Source organism: Saccopteryx bilineata, chromosome 4 (genome assembly GCF_036850765.1).
Source record: "Saccopteryx bilineata isolate mSacBil1 chromosome 4, mSacBil1_pri_phased_curated, whole genome shotgun sequence".
Lineage (NCBI taxonomy): Eukaryota > Metazoa > Chordata > Mammalia > Chiroptera > Emballonuridae > Saccopteryx > Saccopteryx bilineata.
In genome coordinates this window covers 10,128,760-10,144,424 of record NC_089493.1, presented here as the reverse complement: position 1 = coordinate 10,144,424, position 15,665 = coordinate 10,128,760, and the positions used below count along the sequence as shown (strand labels likewise).

At 56.8% G+C, this 15,665-nt stretch overlaps 1 protein-coding gene across 1 annotated transcript; it reads left to right on the top strand.

Annotated features, from left to right (window-relative positions):
* The first annotated feature begins 4,328 nt into the window (after window positions 1–4,328).
* On the top strand, window positions 4,329–15,430 carry SERPINA3 (serpin family A member 3). Its single transcript, XM_066276663.1, has 5 exons — window positions 4,329–4,406; window positions 6,268–6,921; window positions 11,837–12,110; window positions 13,951–14,101; window positions 15,221–15,430. Exons 1-5 carry the CDS (start codon window positions 4,337–4,339, stop codon window positions 15,428–15,430), a joined length of 1,359 nt encoding a protein of 452 aa, XP_066132760.1. The 5' UTR covers window positions 4,329–4,336.
* The last annotated feature ends 235 nt before the right edge of the window (window positions 15,431–15,665 follow it).

The window sequence follows — 15,665 nt, the reverse complement described above, 5'->3', positions numbered from 1 at the left end:
TCGTGTGTCACCTGTAACGTGGAAGGAAGGCAGTGTTGAAGGGGAGGCCGATGAGGGCCAGCTGTAGTAGTCACTCGTCCTGAAAGAAAACGAGACATGGGAGGAATGGATGACCAAGCAGGTTGCAAAACAGACACAGGAATTTCCCCTGTTCCTGCCCAATACTCCTGTAGGAGTCCCCCACTCCACGTGGGGGCACACGAGCTGTGTTGACAGGAATTTGCAGATGGACCTCAGATCTGCAGCCAGCATCTCCCAAAGACCACAGACCACGTCAGCACAGACACAGCCAGAGAGTGGCCCGCGTGTCAGGGAACAGGGGCTGATGTCTCTGTACTTTTCCAACTGAGAGTGAGTCCACCGGCCTGTAAGAGAGAGGACAGCTCTGCTCTGAGGTTTGAGAAGTTGCCAATATCTCATTTCTTCTTCTTACAAATTCTTTGAGGACTTGTGATTAACAACAGAGGCTCAGAGAGGTGGAGTAACTGGCCTAAAGTCATCTAGCTAATCCAAGGCCGAAGGCGTGGGGCCCCTCCCAGGACCCCGGCCTCCTCCAGCCTCAGGAAGAAGCTCTCTGAAAGGAACCAGCGCAGGTCCCTCCCAGCCGCACCTTCTCCATGGAGACGGTACACCCTCCTGCTTGGGTCCCTGCTATCCACCGCCCCCCTGACCAGGCCCTGGGGGTACACTTGTCTCCATCCGCAGTCCTGGCCTAAGTGAGGACTCCTCCTAAGGTTTTCCTTCGCCCACCTGCGCCAGGTCAGCATTCAGGAATCAGAAGTAGCAACACAAAGGCCTGTGGGAAATAGGTCACAGCATCACAAAGATCAAACTGGCAAAGTCCAAGTCAGTCTAGTTGCCATGTCTGAACTGAACGCATGAGATAGGCCTTTCCTCTGCTCCCATTTGGGGCAGGTGCTATGGCCGCGCTCACATAGGCCCCAGAGGTTTATACCACTTCCAGCCTGTACCCGTCTCTATGCCCACGCACCGTCGGGTTTCCTGAGCCTTGGAACCTGGGTCCATAGGGACTTGTGCATTCACATTTTCAGGTGAGAAGTAGTGACTGATGGAGACAGAGCTCCCATTCAGCTGGGACCCCACCCCACATAAAGGAGGTAGCCTTCTCTATACAAACAACCAACACCTTAAAGAAACAGCAACCCCAACACTTGTACAGGAATTATACTCCAGAAACTGTCATTTTTTCTCATGTGTTTAAGGATGCAAACACCTTCCTTTCTCTCTTTCCTTTCCTTCCTTCCTTCCTTCCTTCCTTCCTTCCTTCCTTCCTTCCTTCCTTCCCCCCTCCCTCCCTCCTTTCTTTCCTTCCTTTTTTCCTTCCTTCCTCTTCCCTCCCTCCCTTCTCCCCTCCTTCCTTCCTTCCTTCCTTCCTTCCTTCCTTCCTTCCTTCCTTCCTTCCTTCCTCTCTCCCTCCCTCCTTTCCTCTCTCTTTTCTCTCTCTTTCTTTCTCTTTCTTTCTTTTTTCTTTCTTTTTTTAAATATAGCATGAAAGGTAGAGAAAGCTTAGATTTGATGTTGGGTTGCTTTAGCCCAATTTCCACCAGCTCCATCACTGAACAGCTGTTTGGGGTGGTGGTCCCTGGGTGAGCATGAGATTGGATATCGGGATTTTTTCCTCTACCCAAACCCGAGAGCTCCATGGGGGTGCCCAGCCGGAAGCTCTGATATGAGCCTGAACTGAAAAAATGGAAATCATGGTCCACATTTCTGGACTCCGCTGCACATATCTGACCACAGGCCCACCAGCCAAACCCAACCCAGGTTGTTTCCATATATCTTGCAAGCTAGGAATAATCTTCCTTTTACATTTTAAAAAGTTTGATAAGAAGAAGAAGAGGGGAAGAAGAGGGGGAGGAGAAAGAAGAGGAAGAAGAGGAGGGAGGAGAAGACCATATGTAGACCTCAGGATCTATAGTGATAACCATATACCCCTTTACAGAAAACATTTGGAGACCACTGGATGGTAGCCCCCACATCCTGTTAAGGGCAATGGTTCAGAACTACAGAGACGTGTCACCTTGAAGGCAGGGTTGTCACATGTTTCATTTCCTGCTGGATTCCCAGGGCCTAAATGCCTGGCACACGAAATCACTCTGCAAGTTTTTGTGGGATAAAAGCAGGAATCAATGAATGAGTGAGTGATTTATAGGAAGCACTTGGCAACCTATAAAGTTCATGTAGTGCAGGCACAAAATATATACTTGTTCAAAATCTTCTGCACCTTCTAATTCCGGAGGGGAAGCTGGCTTCTGCGCAGGTCAAGGCCCTCATATCCTGGGAGATCTTAGACTGGAGCCCTCTTTATGCGGAGGCAGAAAATGTAAATCCAGGGAGCGAAAGCAAAGAAGAGATCCGAATCTGGTGTGGGAGAGAAAAGTAATTTTATCTCCACCCTTCTAGGTTCTTGGCTGAGACCCTACCCTTGTGATAAAAAACAGAGGACAGGACAAAAACACAGGGAAGGTTAATGACACGCACATCTCCTTTCCCCATGAGAGAGACCCTGGAAAAACCCATCAGCTCTCCAACATGGCCCAGCCCATCACCTTAACTATCATCTTCAGCTAAAGACAAAATAAATAAATAAAAAGACATTAGGGGAGAAAGAAACGAGTTATGGAAGGTGACCAGGAGAAGCACTGTGATCAAGGATGCGGTTGTGACTCAGAGGGAAGTCCTTACCTTCACTATTGATAAGAGGGTTTAGAGATGTATTCATCTTTCTTTTCCAGGTACAGAGATGAAGACACCTTTACAAGGGACATTTTTCTTATAAACATAAATGCCCTTTACAAAGTGGTAACCAAAAAGGCACATTTGGGGTGACATATTCAGCTTCCTTTCGCCCGCTTAGCCTATGTGCAGTGACCCTCAGCCTGTAAGGTGCACACATTTTGCCTGGGGAGCTTACCAGGGTCCACGTTCTGAATTCACAGGTCTGGAGCGGGTCTCAAGGGTTGGTTTCCCTAACCAGCTCCCTGCTGCTGGTCCCCAAGCCACCCTCTGAGCAGTGAGTGTCAATGCTCTTCCTCATGGGTGAGGGCGTATCTGAAGACATCAGCAGGATTCTACTTTCTGTTTGTTTGTTCGTTTCCTGTGTGGGGTTCAGAAATATGGTGGGGGCTTCCTTGACTTAGAGGAGAGAATATTCTCAAGGGATTTCTGACTTGAGACAGACAGGCTCTAATGATACCATAACCTCAGTGACCAGAAGAGAGATGACCAGGAAAGGCCAATGTTGGGATGCCTCAGAACCGAGCTGTAAGAAAATAAAGAGTGTTGCATTTTTAAAAACTATGTGTGAGTTTTTCTTTTTCTTTTTTGTTTTCTTTTTTAATTCAATAAATACATATTGCTCTCCTGTTACGTGCATAGCTTGCTTAGCGGGAAGAAAAGCAGCACTTTATCGATGTGAACAGGAGTTCTACTTAAAGAGCAGAACTTCTCATCGTGATATGTCTGAATTTCTGTATGGAGAGTCATATCACATACTCATCAAGAAAATGACATAAACATTTTGACAAGTGTTAGCTGGGACTCTCCCTGAGTGATAAGGTTTGGGGTATATTTTTCAATGTCTTTATCTATATTTGCTGGTTTTTACATGGTTCTCTATGACTATTTCATTAACATAACAAAATACTAACAAAGATTTTTTTTGAAAGAACAATAGTCAGGGATATTTTTCAATGTCTCTTCTTATATTAGTCTGGTTTTTTTTTTTACATGTTTTTCAATGAGTATTTCATATACAAAGAAAAAAATAACAAGAAAAAGGTTGTGTTTGTTTTTGAAATACAAAATAATTAGCTGTACCTGTGAACTGCAGGAGGTCCAGACCTAGATTCATCTGGTGTTGTTGTGAGATCCCAAAGAAGCCACAGAGGAGCAGATGGAGTGGACGTAGCCTTTATTATCATATACAGGGGCAGCACACAGCGGCAGGTTGGTGGAATCTCCATGCCTCACTGGATAAGGTCATGGTTTAAACAGCTAAGCCCTGGGCAGTTACTCAAGCAAAAACATTTGTGTCTACGTGCAAGCAAGTAGATGAGCAGGAGGTGGGGGGAAGGGTTTGCACCAATCTGTGTTATCTCTCCTTGATACATATCTGGTGACTCAGTTCCATTGTTCTTAGTAAAACCTTAGTTTCAGTTCTACTGCCCTCAATTCCATGGCTCGTGGCTAGGATGCGTGAGCATGACGCCATGCAGCTGGGGGGTTGGAGGAGAAGGAAGGGCCATGCCCAGCAGGCCTGGCTTGGAAAGCAAGGGGAGGAGTCGTTTGCAGGGATAAATAAGTGTTCACACCCATGAAAACCCAGCACCCCGGGCAGGCGGTGATCTTGGCATCCACTAACCACACCCATCTCTCTGAGGCAGGTAATCCATGATGTGAGCGTATTGGGAGCAAAAGAGTTCATTTTCCAGGGGGGAAGGGGGTTCTTAGTTTTAGGCATGAAATGTGTGGCAGGAGAGAACCAGGAGGAGGTGTGCCAGAGTGCTGGGAACAGTCCTGATGCCCTCTGAAGACAGTCCTCTGTCTGGGTCTGAGTTGTACACCTGCAAAGCAATAGATGTGCCATGAGGTGTCCGGGGTTCTTCCTGCCTTAACACTGGATTCTGAGTTGAGTTGGCTCTGTGTCCCATTGGGCTGCGTATCCATCCTCAAAATGGCAGCCCCCTGCCCCAGGGGCAGGAGGTGCTTCCCCTCGTCTGGTGCCGGGTGCCACTCTCACGGGGGGGCAGGCAGAGTTATCGCACTGGGTCCCTCCGGAAAAAGGCCACAGGGTCTTAATAATCACTGTCCTTGGGTCCCAGCCCAGAGCCAAGCAGATGAGCGGAGCTTTCCTGTCAACTTGCCAAGGTACACAAGCCTTTTTTTTTCTCCAGAAGCAATTTTGGAGGAAAATAGCTTAACTCTTTCCCAAAGAAATGGTTACATTAGCCAGAAAGTCAACAGTTGAGGCAACTGAACTTCTTCTGTCCCTGGGCTTGTCCAAAGATGATTCTACTCCTTGATGATCAGCAGCTCAGCTTCCTCTCCTCTCCCCTCCCTTTCCACTTCTTCCTCTTCCTCTTCCTCTTCCTCTTCCTCCCTCCCCCCACCTTAGCTTGCCTTTTCCCCTCTGAGATCTGGGGCTGAATGGGCAGGGGTGGAAGGTAAGTAACTGTCAAAGCTGCAGTCACCGGCTTTGAACGCCATCTCTCTCTGGGCTTCCTTTTCAATAGCTCCATCCCCGCCCCCCGTGGAATCACTGCTCTGGCATGTGGTTTCAGAGCGGGGGCCCGTGGGAGGAGACAGCACCCCAGAACACCTGTTAGGAACGGGGCACATTCATCACTTTTCCAGCCTGAGCTATTCAACGTACCGTACCGACATGAGGATTGAGGCTCAGTGTGCTTCAGTCACCTGCTTGTCACCACCCAGCAATCACAGGTGGCCAAAATGAAATCCTAGTGCAGGTCTCTGTGACGCTGACGCCCACTCTGCTTCCTTCCCACCAGGAGCCCCTTCCCAGGCCTCTGGTAGGAAAGGTAGGAGCAACAACCAGGTGTCAACCTGGCAGGGCTGGAAAGAGCATTCTACCTTCTTTTGTCTTTGCACCAACCCTTGTCTGGGCCATCTAGCCCCAGCTTTGCTTTCTGTGCCCTCTCTAAACAAGCCCTCGCTGAGACCAGGCGCCACGCACAGAGGACCTGCCCACAACTTGTCATCGAAGAGCCAGGAGCAGTGTTGTGGTCTCTGACTTGGCTCAGGGCTCCTTCCTGGAGTTTTCCTCGGGGGCAGGGGGGGGAGATGAACAAGAGATAAACAGGAAAAAGAGCCCTGGGTTTTCTGTCCACTCCGACTGGTGTCCGCTCACCAAGCAGGGCGCGGAGGACGTGTTCCAACCGCACAGAACCTCACCCGATCACCGGCTGCCCCATCTAGGAGCCAGGGAAACCGAGCTTCTCACCTCCGCCCTGCCACGCGCTTGCTGCGTGACCTTGGGCAAGCCCCGTCACCTCTCTGTGCCCAGTCTCTCTACTGGGGAAGAATGGCAACAATTACAGGACTTACCTCAGAAAGTGAGAGGGAGCTCAGGGCACACTTGCGCATGTTGAGTACCCGGGAGATTGCCGCCCTGGGCAGGTCACCAGGCTAGAGGGTCAGAGAGCAGAAGGCAGACCGTGCAGGGGTGGTAGGAGGCAGCAGGGCAGCACCCGACCCTTTGACACTTAAAGGAGTTTTGCTTTTCAGCGTCAAGGGCAGAAGGAATGTCATTCCTCCTGGCTCTGGGGCTCCTGGTGGCTGGGCTGAGCCCCACCGTCCACGGCCTCCCGTGGGTCATACTTGACCCGGAGATTATGGCCCAGAAGGACCAACACAGCGAGGCACCCGTGGACATCCTCAGTTTGGCCCCCAGCAACACCGACTTTGCCTTCAGCCTCTACAGGCAGCTGGCGTCGAAGAACCCCAATAAGAACATCATCTTCTCCCCAGTGAGCGTCTCTGGTGCCTTGGCCTTCCTGTCCCTGGGGGCCCGCGGCTACACCCTGACGGAGATCCTCAAAGGCCTCAAGTTCAACCTCACGGAGACCACGGAGAAGGAAATCCAGCAGGGCTTCCAGCACCTCCTGCGCACCCTCGGGCAACGCGACGGCCCGCGGCAGCTGAGCCTGGGCAATGCCATGTTCGTCAACGAGGCACTGAGCCTGTGGGACCAGTTCGGGGAGCAGGCCGAGGCGCTGTACGACGCTCACGCCTACTCCGTCAGCTTCCAAAACGCCACTGTCACCAAGAGCCAGATCAATCATTACGTGGAGGAGAAATCCCAGGGGAAAATTACGGATTTGATCGAGAACCTTGACTCGGACACCGCGATGCTCCTGCTGAATTACGTCCACTTTAAAGGTGAGCGCTGTGCTCGCGTTGGCAGCACACGTACTAACGGTGAGGGTCGGCACAGGGTTCGGAGGAGAGGGGCTTTATTTCTGAGCCTCCAGGGCTCCTGCTGCCCTGGCTTAGCAACCTGTGTTATTAAAAAACTGCTATAGAGGAGGGTGCCCTTGACTTGTGGGGGGGGGGGAGTGTGGGCGTGGAGGGGGCATTGATACCGAGGTCCCCGGGGCGTGGAGGGGGCATCGATATCGAGGTCCCCGGGGCGTGGAGGGGGCATTGATACTGAGGTCCCGGCGTGTGGAGGGGGCATTGATACCGAGGTCTTGGGGGCGTGGAGGGGGCATTGATACCGAGGTCTTGGGGGCGTGGAGGGGGCATTGATACCGACGTCCCGGGGGCGTGGAGGGGGCATTGATACCGAGGTCCTGTCGTGTGGAGGGGGCATTGAGACCGATGTCCCGGGGGCGTGGAGGGGGCATTGATACCGAGGTCCCGGCGTGTGGAGGGGGCATTGATACCGAGGTCCCGGCGTGTGGAGGTGGCATTGATACCGAGGTCCCGGCGTGTGGAGGTGGCATTGATACCGAGGTCCCGGGGGCGTGGAGGGGGCATTGATACCGAGGTCCCGGGGCGTGGAGGGGGCATTGATACCGAGGTCCCGGCGTGTGGAGGTGGCATTGATACCGAGGTCCCGGGGGCGTGGAGGGGGCATTGATACCGAGGTCCCGGGGCGTGGAGGGGGCATTGATACCGAGGTCCCGGCGTGTGGAGGGGGCATTGATACTGAGGTCCCGGCGTGTGGAGGGGGCATTGATACCGAGGTCCCGGTGTGTGGAGGGGGCATTGATACTGAGGTCCCGGAGTGTGGAGGGGGATTGATACTGAAGTCCGAGGGGGGGCGTGGAGGGGGCATTGATACTGAAGTCCGGGGGGGGGGGGCGTGGAGGGGGCATTGATACCGAGGTCCCGGCGTGTGGAGGGGGCATTGATACCGAGGTCCCGGCGTGTGGAGGTGGCATTGATACCGAGGTCCCGGCGTGTGGAGGGGGCATTGATACCGAGGTCCCGGCGTGTGGAGGGGGCATTGATACCGAGGTCCCGGGGCGTGGAGGGGGCATTGATACCGAGGTCCCGGGGCGTGGAGGGGGCATTGATACCAAGGTCCCGGCGTGTGGAGGGGGCATTGATACCGAGGTCCCAGCGTGTGGAGGGGGCATTGTTACTGAAGTCCGAGGGGGGGCGTGGAGGGGGCATTGATACTGAAGTCCAGGGGGGGCGGCGTGGAGGGGGCATTGATACTGAGGTCCCGGGGCGTGGAGGGGGCATTGATACCGAGGTCCCAGGGGTGTGGAGGGGGCATTGATACCGAGGTCCCGGGGGTGTGGAGGGGGCACTGATACCGAGGTCCCAGCGTGTGGAGGGGGCATTGATACCGAGGTCCCGGCGTGTGGAGGGGGCATTGATACCGAGGTCCTGTCGTGTGGAGGGGGCATTGATACCGATGTCCTGTCGTGTGGAGGGGGCATTGATACCGAGGTCCCGGGGGCGTGGAGGGGGCATTGATACCGAGGTCCTGTCGTGTGGAGGGGGCATTGATACCGATGTCCCGGGGGCGTGGAGGGGGCATTGATACCGAGGTCCCGGGGCGTGGAGGGGGCATTGATACCGAGGTCCCGGCGTGTGGAGGGGGCATTGATACCGAGGTCCCGGCGTGTGGAGGGGGCATTGTTACTGAAGTCCGAGGGGGGGCGTGGAGGGGGCATTGATACTGAAGTCCGGGGGGGGGGGGCGTGGAGGGGGCATTGATACCGAGGTCCCGGGGCGTGGAGGGGGCATTGATACCGAGGTCCCAGGGGTGTGGAGGGGGCATTGATACCGAGGTCCCGGGGGTGTGGAGGGGGCACTGATACCGAGGTCCCGGGGCGTGGAGGGGGCACTGATACCGAGGTCCCGGGGGCGTGAAGGGGGCATTGATACCGAGGCCCCGGGGGCGTGGAGGGGGCATTGATACCGAGGTCCCGGGGGCGTGGAGGGGGCATTGATACCGAGGTCCCGGGGGCGTGAAGGGGGCATTGATACCGAGGCCCCGGGGGCGTGGAGGGGGCATTGATACCGAGGTCCCGGGGGCGTGGAGGGGGCATTGATACCGAGGTCCCGGGGGCGTGGAGGGGGCATTGATACCGAGGTCCCGGGGGCGTGGAGGGGGCATTGATACCGAGGTCCCGGGGGCGTGGAGGGGGCATTGATACCGAGGTCCCGGGGGCGTGGAGGGGGCATTGATACCGAGGTCCCAGCGTGTGGAGGGGGCATTGATACCGAGGTCCCGGGCAGGTGTGGAGGAGGCATTGATACCGAGGTCCCGGGCAGGTGTGGTGGGGGCATTGATACTGAGGTCCCGGGGTGTGGAGGGGGCATTGATACCGAGGTCCCGGGCAGGTGTGGAGGGGGCATTGATACCGAGGTCCCGGGGTGTGGAGGAGGCATTGATACCGAGGTCCCGGCGTGTGGAGGGGGCATTGATACCGAGGTCCCGGGGGCGTGGAGGGGGCATTGATACCGAGGTCCCGGCGTGTGGAGGGGGCATTGATACCGAGGTCCCGGGGGCAGTGGAGGGGGCATTGATACCCAGTCCGGGGCAGTGGAGGGGACATTGATACCGAGGTCCCGGGGCTGAGGGTGGAGGAGGCATTGATACCGAAGTCCCGGGGCTGAGGGTGGAGGAGGCATTGATACTGACATCCCGCCTTGCTTGTAGGCATCATCTTCTCTTGGCGTTTTCCAAATTAGTTTGTCATTCTAGGACATGACTGCAGAGGAGCCAGCTGACCCTTTTTGTCTGAGCCAGAGTGGAACTTGTCTTTCTATTCTGACTTAAACCCGGCCAGCTCCCAGAGGGAAGGAGCGGTCCTTCCAAGTCCCTCGTGGGGTGGGTGGGAGGGAACCTGAGACTGCCCCCTGCAGAGATGCTTTGGACATGCGCAGAAAGGCCCTCTGCCTGTGCCGTAGCCTGACTTGGGCTCTATCCCAGCCCAGCCAGGGACTTGGTCGCTGGAGGCGAGGGGTCCCTGGGGGACTGGTGGCTAGCTCCACAGAAAGACAGCCTCTAAGGGGCCTGGCCATCCCCAGTTCTGCAACTGCACTCTCCCATAATCTTGAGGGTGGAGATGGTATGTCCACCATCTGGGAAGAGCCCTGGGGAAGGGCAGCTGCTGGGACAGAATCCTCTCCCAGAGCTGGTTTCTACAGTGCCCAGTCCCATAAACAGGACTTCAACACAAGCAAACCTCATCCCGTACGTTTCAGAGGTACGGAGTACAAGAGGGTAGATTCCGCCTTATGGAACCAGAGGTCCCAATGGGGACGAAAAGCAGGTAGCGACACAGAGAGTGACCACTCGGTCAGAGGGTGGGAGGGGACCTGAGACACGTGAGCTGTGCGTAGGCACAGAGAGAGCACTGCCCTACGCTGGGTGCTGAGGCCTGGGCAACCGTCGCGGGCCTGTCTCATCAGCAAGGTAAGGCACAGACCCGAAGTCCCTGTAACAGGGATCCAGGCCTGAAGGGCTGTGTTTGGTCTTTGAGGCTGTGTGTTTCTCCCTCCGCCACCCTGCCCTACCCTGACAGGCTCCCGTCAAAATCCCCCTACCCAGGGACACACCAGCCAGTCCAGCCAACTTTCCCCTCCTCTCCTGCTTCTGACAGCAGGGACACAGGGACATGCAGGGGTGGACAGCAAAGGAGACAGTGGAGCAAGTTACACATTTCCAAGGAAGCCCCGGGTTTCCAATCAGGGAATAATCACCCCAGGAAGCCCCCCCATACCCCACTGAGTGCTCCGTGCTCAGGCGGGGGGAGCCCTGGCCCCTGGCCCCAGCGGATCGCCGCCCCAATCTCTGGGTTCCCGTTTTGCCGATGCTTCAGCCCGTGCCACAAGCCCCGGGTGTGTGTGCCCACCCGGCAGTGCAGTGATGAACAGTCGCTATGCCTTTGCGGGAGGCAGGCATCTCCCTCACCCCCCCAGGCTCCCCCCGCGGCCACCCTGCCCTCCCTCTCTCTCCCTCACCCCCCCAGGCTCCCCCGCAGCCACCCTGCCCTCCCTCTCTCTCCCGAGCCCCCCCAGGCCCCCCCGCAGCCACCCTGCCCTCCCTCTCTCTTCCTCATCCCCCCAGGCTCCCCCATGGCCACCCTGCCCTCCCTCTCTCTCCCGAACTCCCCAGGCTCCCCCGCGGCCACCCTGCCCTCCCTCACTCTCCCTCACCCCCCAGGCTCCCCCTGCGACCACCCTACCCTCCCTCTCTCTCCCGAGCCCCCCAGGCTCCCCCGCGGCCACCCTGCCTTCCCTCTCACTCCTTCACCCCCCAGGCTCCCCCTGGCGGCCACCCTGCCCTCCCTCTCTCTCCCTCACCCCCCAGGCTCCCCCGCGGTCACCCTGCCCTCCCTCTCTCTCCCTCACCCCCCCAGGCTCCCCCGCGGCCACCCTGCCCTCCCTCTCTCTTCCTCACCCCCCCAGGCTCCCCCGCGGCCACCATGCCCTCCCTCTCTCTCCCGAGCCCCCCAGGCTCCCCCGCGGCCACCCTGCCCTCCCTCTCTCTTCCTCACCCCCCCAGGCTCCCCCGCGGCCACCATGCCCTCCCTCTCTCTCCCGAGCCCCCCTCCTGCGTCTCTTGTGCCCACATTCTCGTGGTTTCCTCATCGAGCACAATGAACCAGGTCTCCGATGCACAGCCCCCTTTCTTAGCACCGCCTGTGAGGCTGCCCCACCTGCCAAGGTGTCCTTGCCCACCGAGGCCGGGCCCTTCCCAAAGGGGGCTGTGGATTGGCAGCTGGTGTGCGGACTGTCCTCCCGCCCAGGGAAGCCAGACAGGAGGGGCGGAGTCAGGGCGGCCCTGGCATTCACAGGGCTCTCCCACCGCCCCCCCTGCCTCTAGCCAAGTGGAAGCTGCCCTTCGACCGCGACAACACCTGCCGGGCCAAGTTCTACGTGAGCAGGACCAGGCTGGTGAAGGTGTTCATGATGAGCGCAGAGTACCTGACCCTGCCCCTCTTCCGGGACGAGGCGCTCTCCTGCACGGTGCTGGAGCTCCGCTACACCGGCAACGACAGCGCCCTCTTCATCCTCCCCGACGAGGGCCAGATGCGCAGGGTGGAGGCTGCTTTGCTCCCCGAGACACTGAAGAGGTGGAGAAATTCGCTGCAGATGAGGTGATCCTCCCCAGGACCCGAGGCTATCGGCCTTCCTCCCCCATCCCTCCCCTGCTCCCGGTCCGCCCACCCTCGGAGCTCACTGAGGTCCAGGGTGCGCCTGCAGTGGTGGGGCGGGCGCCTGTGGATCACCATGCTCTTTGCTCCGTGTGGTTTCCGGGCTGAATTTTTTTGTGTTCTGTAATATGGTAACTTCAGATAGGAGTGGGACTGGGCCTTCCTCTGACTCTAACCTGCTCTAAGGCACAGGAATCCTCAACACAACTCCCAACACTGATGCATGCTCTCTCCTTGTCTCTGCCTCTTTAGAGGGGGACAGATGGAACTGGGGTCGGCTGAAGCCTGCAGGGAGATAAGCTCCGAGAAGGAGCTTTGCACTTGCTATTACATTCTTTCCTTCCTTCCTTCCTTCCTTCCTTCCTTCCTTCCTTCCTTCCTTCCTTCCTTCCTCCACCCCTCCCTCCCTCCCTCCCTCCTTCCTCCCTTCCTCCCTTCCTCCCTTTCTCCCTTCCTCCCTTCCTTCCTTCTTTCCTTCTTCTGTTCAACATTTGTTGGATGGTTAATTGAGCATCTACTATGTGCCAGGTACAAACTTAGACCCTGAGGGTATATCAATCAGCAAATAAAACACAAAACCCCTTGGCCTTGTGGAGCTTACTTTGTAATTGGCGGAGAGAGGCACTAGGTAAATATCATAAATAAGTAAATTATTTAGTGTGTTAAACGGTAAAAAATGAGAGTCGTTAATAGTAGGGCAGAATAAAAAGGGTTAAGAAAACTGGACCGGGAGGTAGTCTGTGATCTTAAGAAGAATGACCATTAGGTAAAATTTGCACATTGACATAGCAGAGGTGAGAGATGGAGCCATGTGGCTATGTTGGAGAAAAGCATTCCAGGCAGAGGGAACAGCCAGTGCAAAGCCTCTAAGGCAGGAACAAGGCTCTTTTGTTTGAGGATCAGAGAGACGAGAATGGCTGGGGCAGAGGGAGCGACAGGGAGGGAGTGTCGATAGATCAGGTCCCTGCTTCCTGGGACTCAGAGGCTAATGGGAGACAGAGTCTCCTCATATCTGGCAACCGTAAGATGAGGCACACCACGACAAGAGTCTTAGGATAAACGGAGAGAGAAGCCTGGAGGTCGGCACTACCCCCTCTTACTCCGAAAACTCTTTAGTGGTTCTGCTCAGAAGCGGAAGCAGTCTCTGCTCTCCGGGCGCTCCCTGGGGAGGCAAGATGGGAAACGTCAGGTGTTTTAAGATCTCCAAGGTGCTTCAGACGCAGCCGGCGGGACCTTCATGCCCTTCTCCCGGCCCCCGGCCGACCCCTCGCTGCTCTCCTGCCCCTGCACCAGGTTGCCCCCGTGTTGTGGAGTATCCCTTGTTCTTCCTCCCTTCCTGCAAGCTCGTGCATCTGCCTCCTGCCCCCTGTAACTCAACTCGCCTAGCTCTCTCCCTTTCCTCGGGACTCGGGCTCGCTGTCACCTCCTGCAGGAAGCCTTCCTGGTGCCCATGAAGCTGGCTGTCCCAGCACGTTGTGAAATCTCTGTGGGTGTGTGGGTGTCTTCCACTGCACTGGCAGCTTGCAGGGGAAGGGCAAGGCTGGGCGCACGCCCCGCCCCAGCCCCAGTCCCAGCCCTGGCACACGGCCGGGCACAGGCTGACATGAGTAGATAAATAATGAATTAAGAAGAAGAGGCACAAGGGGTCAAGGACGGGAAGAAAGAAGTGCTTATTTCCAGCGAGACGGGGCGGTCGGAGAGCTGCCAGGGAAGACCACACTGCGAGGAGACAGGTGGCCACCGAGTCGAGCGGGTGCTCAAATACACTTCTCTCATTTCCCAGTTTTATAGACGAACTCTACCTGCCAAGGTTTTCTCTCTCCGGCAAGTATAATCTGGAAAACATACTTCCCGAGCTGAGCATAAAGCAGATCTTCACCGAACATGCCGACCTGTCCGGAGTCACGGGGACCAAGAACCTGAGGGTTACTCAGGTGAGTCTTAAAAATTTGGGCAACTCCCCCCTCCACGCGGGAGCTGGGGCGAGGAAGGCCAGGCGGATGTTTGGGTCACCTGGGGTCTGCACACAGAACTGCATTTCTCATTTCCCTCTCGCCCCGTCTGGGACTCCGCGTGCCCAGGAGGGCTGGGGCGTCACGTCCTGGGGGGCTGGTCCCCACCCCCCTGCAGTGTCCTGTGCCAGAAGCCGGCCATGGGGAGACCCTGCAGAGGGGTCAGCAGTGGACGCCATCTCATGCTCCACATTTCACTGCCTGCGGGCTAATGATGCAAGTCCCCTTCCCCTCAGTTTTTTATTTTTATTTTCTATTGGTAAAACGGGTCTCTAGGTCTTGGCTAGCATGCAGTGGCCCGCAGAGCAGGTTGGAGGAAATAGGAGTAACCATGGCTACAGGGCGGTGGTGAGGAAGATACACTAAGAGAGTGAAACAATACTCAGCACCCACACTGTGCTCCTACAGGTGGAAGAGTCAGAAAAGGGGGGAGCAGTGGGCAGCCCTGCACTCTCCTCTGCACCCCACCTTCCAAAGGCTGCGGCAATGGAAGGACAAACGCGGGGGTGGGTGGTGTTGCGCGGTCCAAGGATGTGAAGCCACAGCCCGTGCAAAGTAGCTGAAGCCCCCAGGACATTTGAGCTGGGGCGGGAGGGGTGCAGAAAGCAGCGCCAGCCCGTCCCGTGCGGTCCTGAGAAGCGTCGGCCTCAGCTGCTTCCAGGCGGAGGGTCTGCTGGAAAATTTCTCACAGGAAAATTGTTTGCATTGCCCTGGTCCCTTCCCCCGGCGAGAGCCGCTGTTTGAGGGGCAGCACAGTCTCCGGGCTCAGACAGAGGAGAGTCCAGGTCAGGGTGCCCTTACCCTTTCCCCCGAGCAGCTCCCTCGCAGCCCCGAGCCCCAGTCTGCACAACTGCACATTAGCACTATGCAGAACCCGCTGGCAGGGCTGTTGGGAGGGACAGACAGACTGAACAAGTTGACCGGCACAGTGACAGGCCAGCGGGGGAGGCTCGATAAATGTCAGTGCCCGCGGAGGCACCGAGGCAGGCTGCTATCTCCTGCTCACCGTCTGCGGTGGGCCATGCCCTGGTGTCTTCGCAGGTGATCCACAAGGCCCTGATTGAAGTGGGCGAGGCGGGCACGGAGTCAGCTGCCGGTACAGGAGTCCAGGTTCCCCCCGATACCTATATCATACGGCTGTTCGGACCGACTATCGTGAACTTCAACAGGCCCTTTCTGTTAGCCGTACTCTCCAAAGACACCCAGAGCATTATCTTTTGTGCCAAAATCACTGACCCCAGTGAAACCTAGGACTCCTCTCCGAGCGGCGGGGCACCCTACCACGGGTGCCGGGTCTCTGGGCGCAGCTTGGTGGGTCCTGCCGGCTCATTCTTCATTCTCAGGAAAGTGACAGTGATGCCACTGTTCATCCCGAGGCTCTGAGACCCCCCCCCCCCACCCCATAGCAATAACCCATCTTCCCTGGAATGAGTGTGGTCCTTGTGCCTTTCCACCTTGACTGTGCCCTAGCCAGGCCCCCAGAACT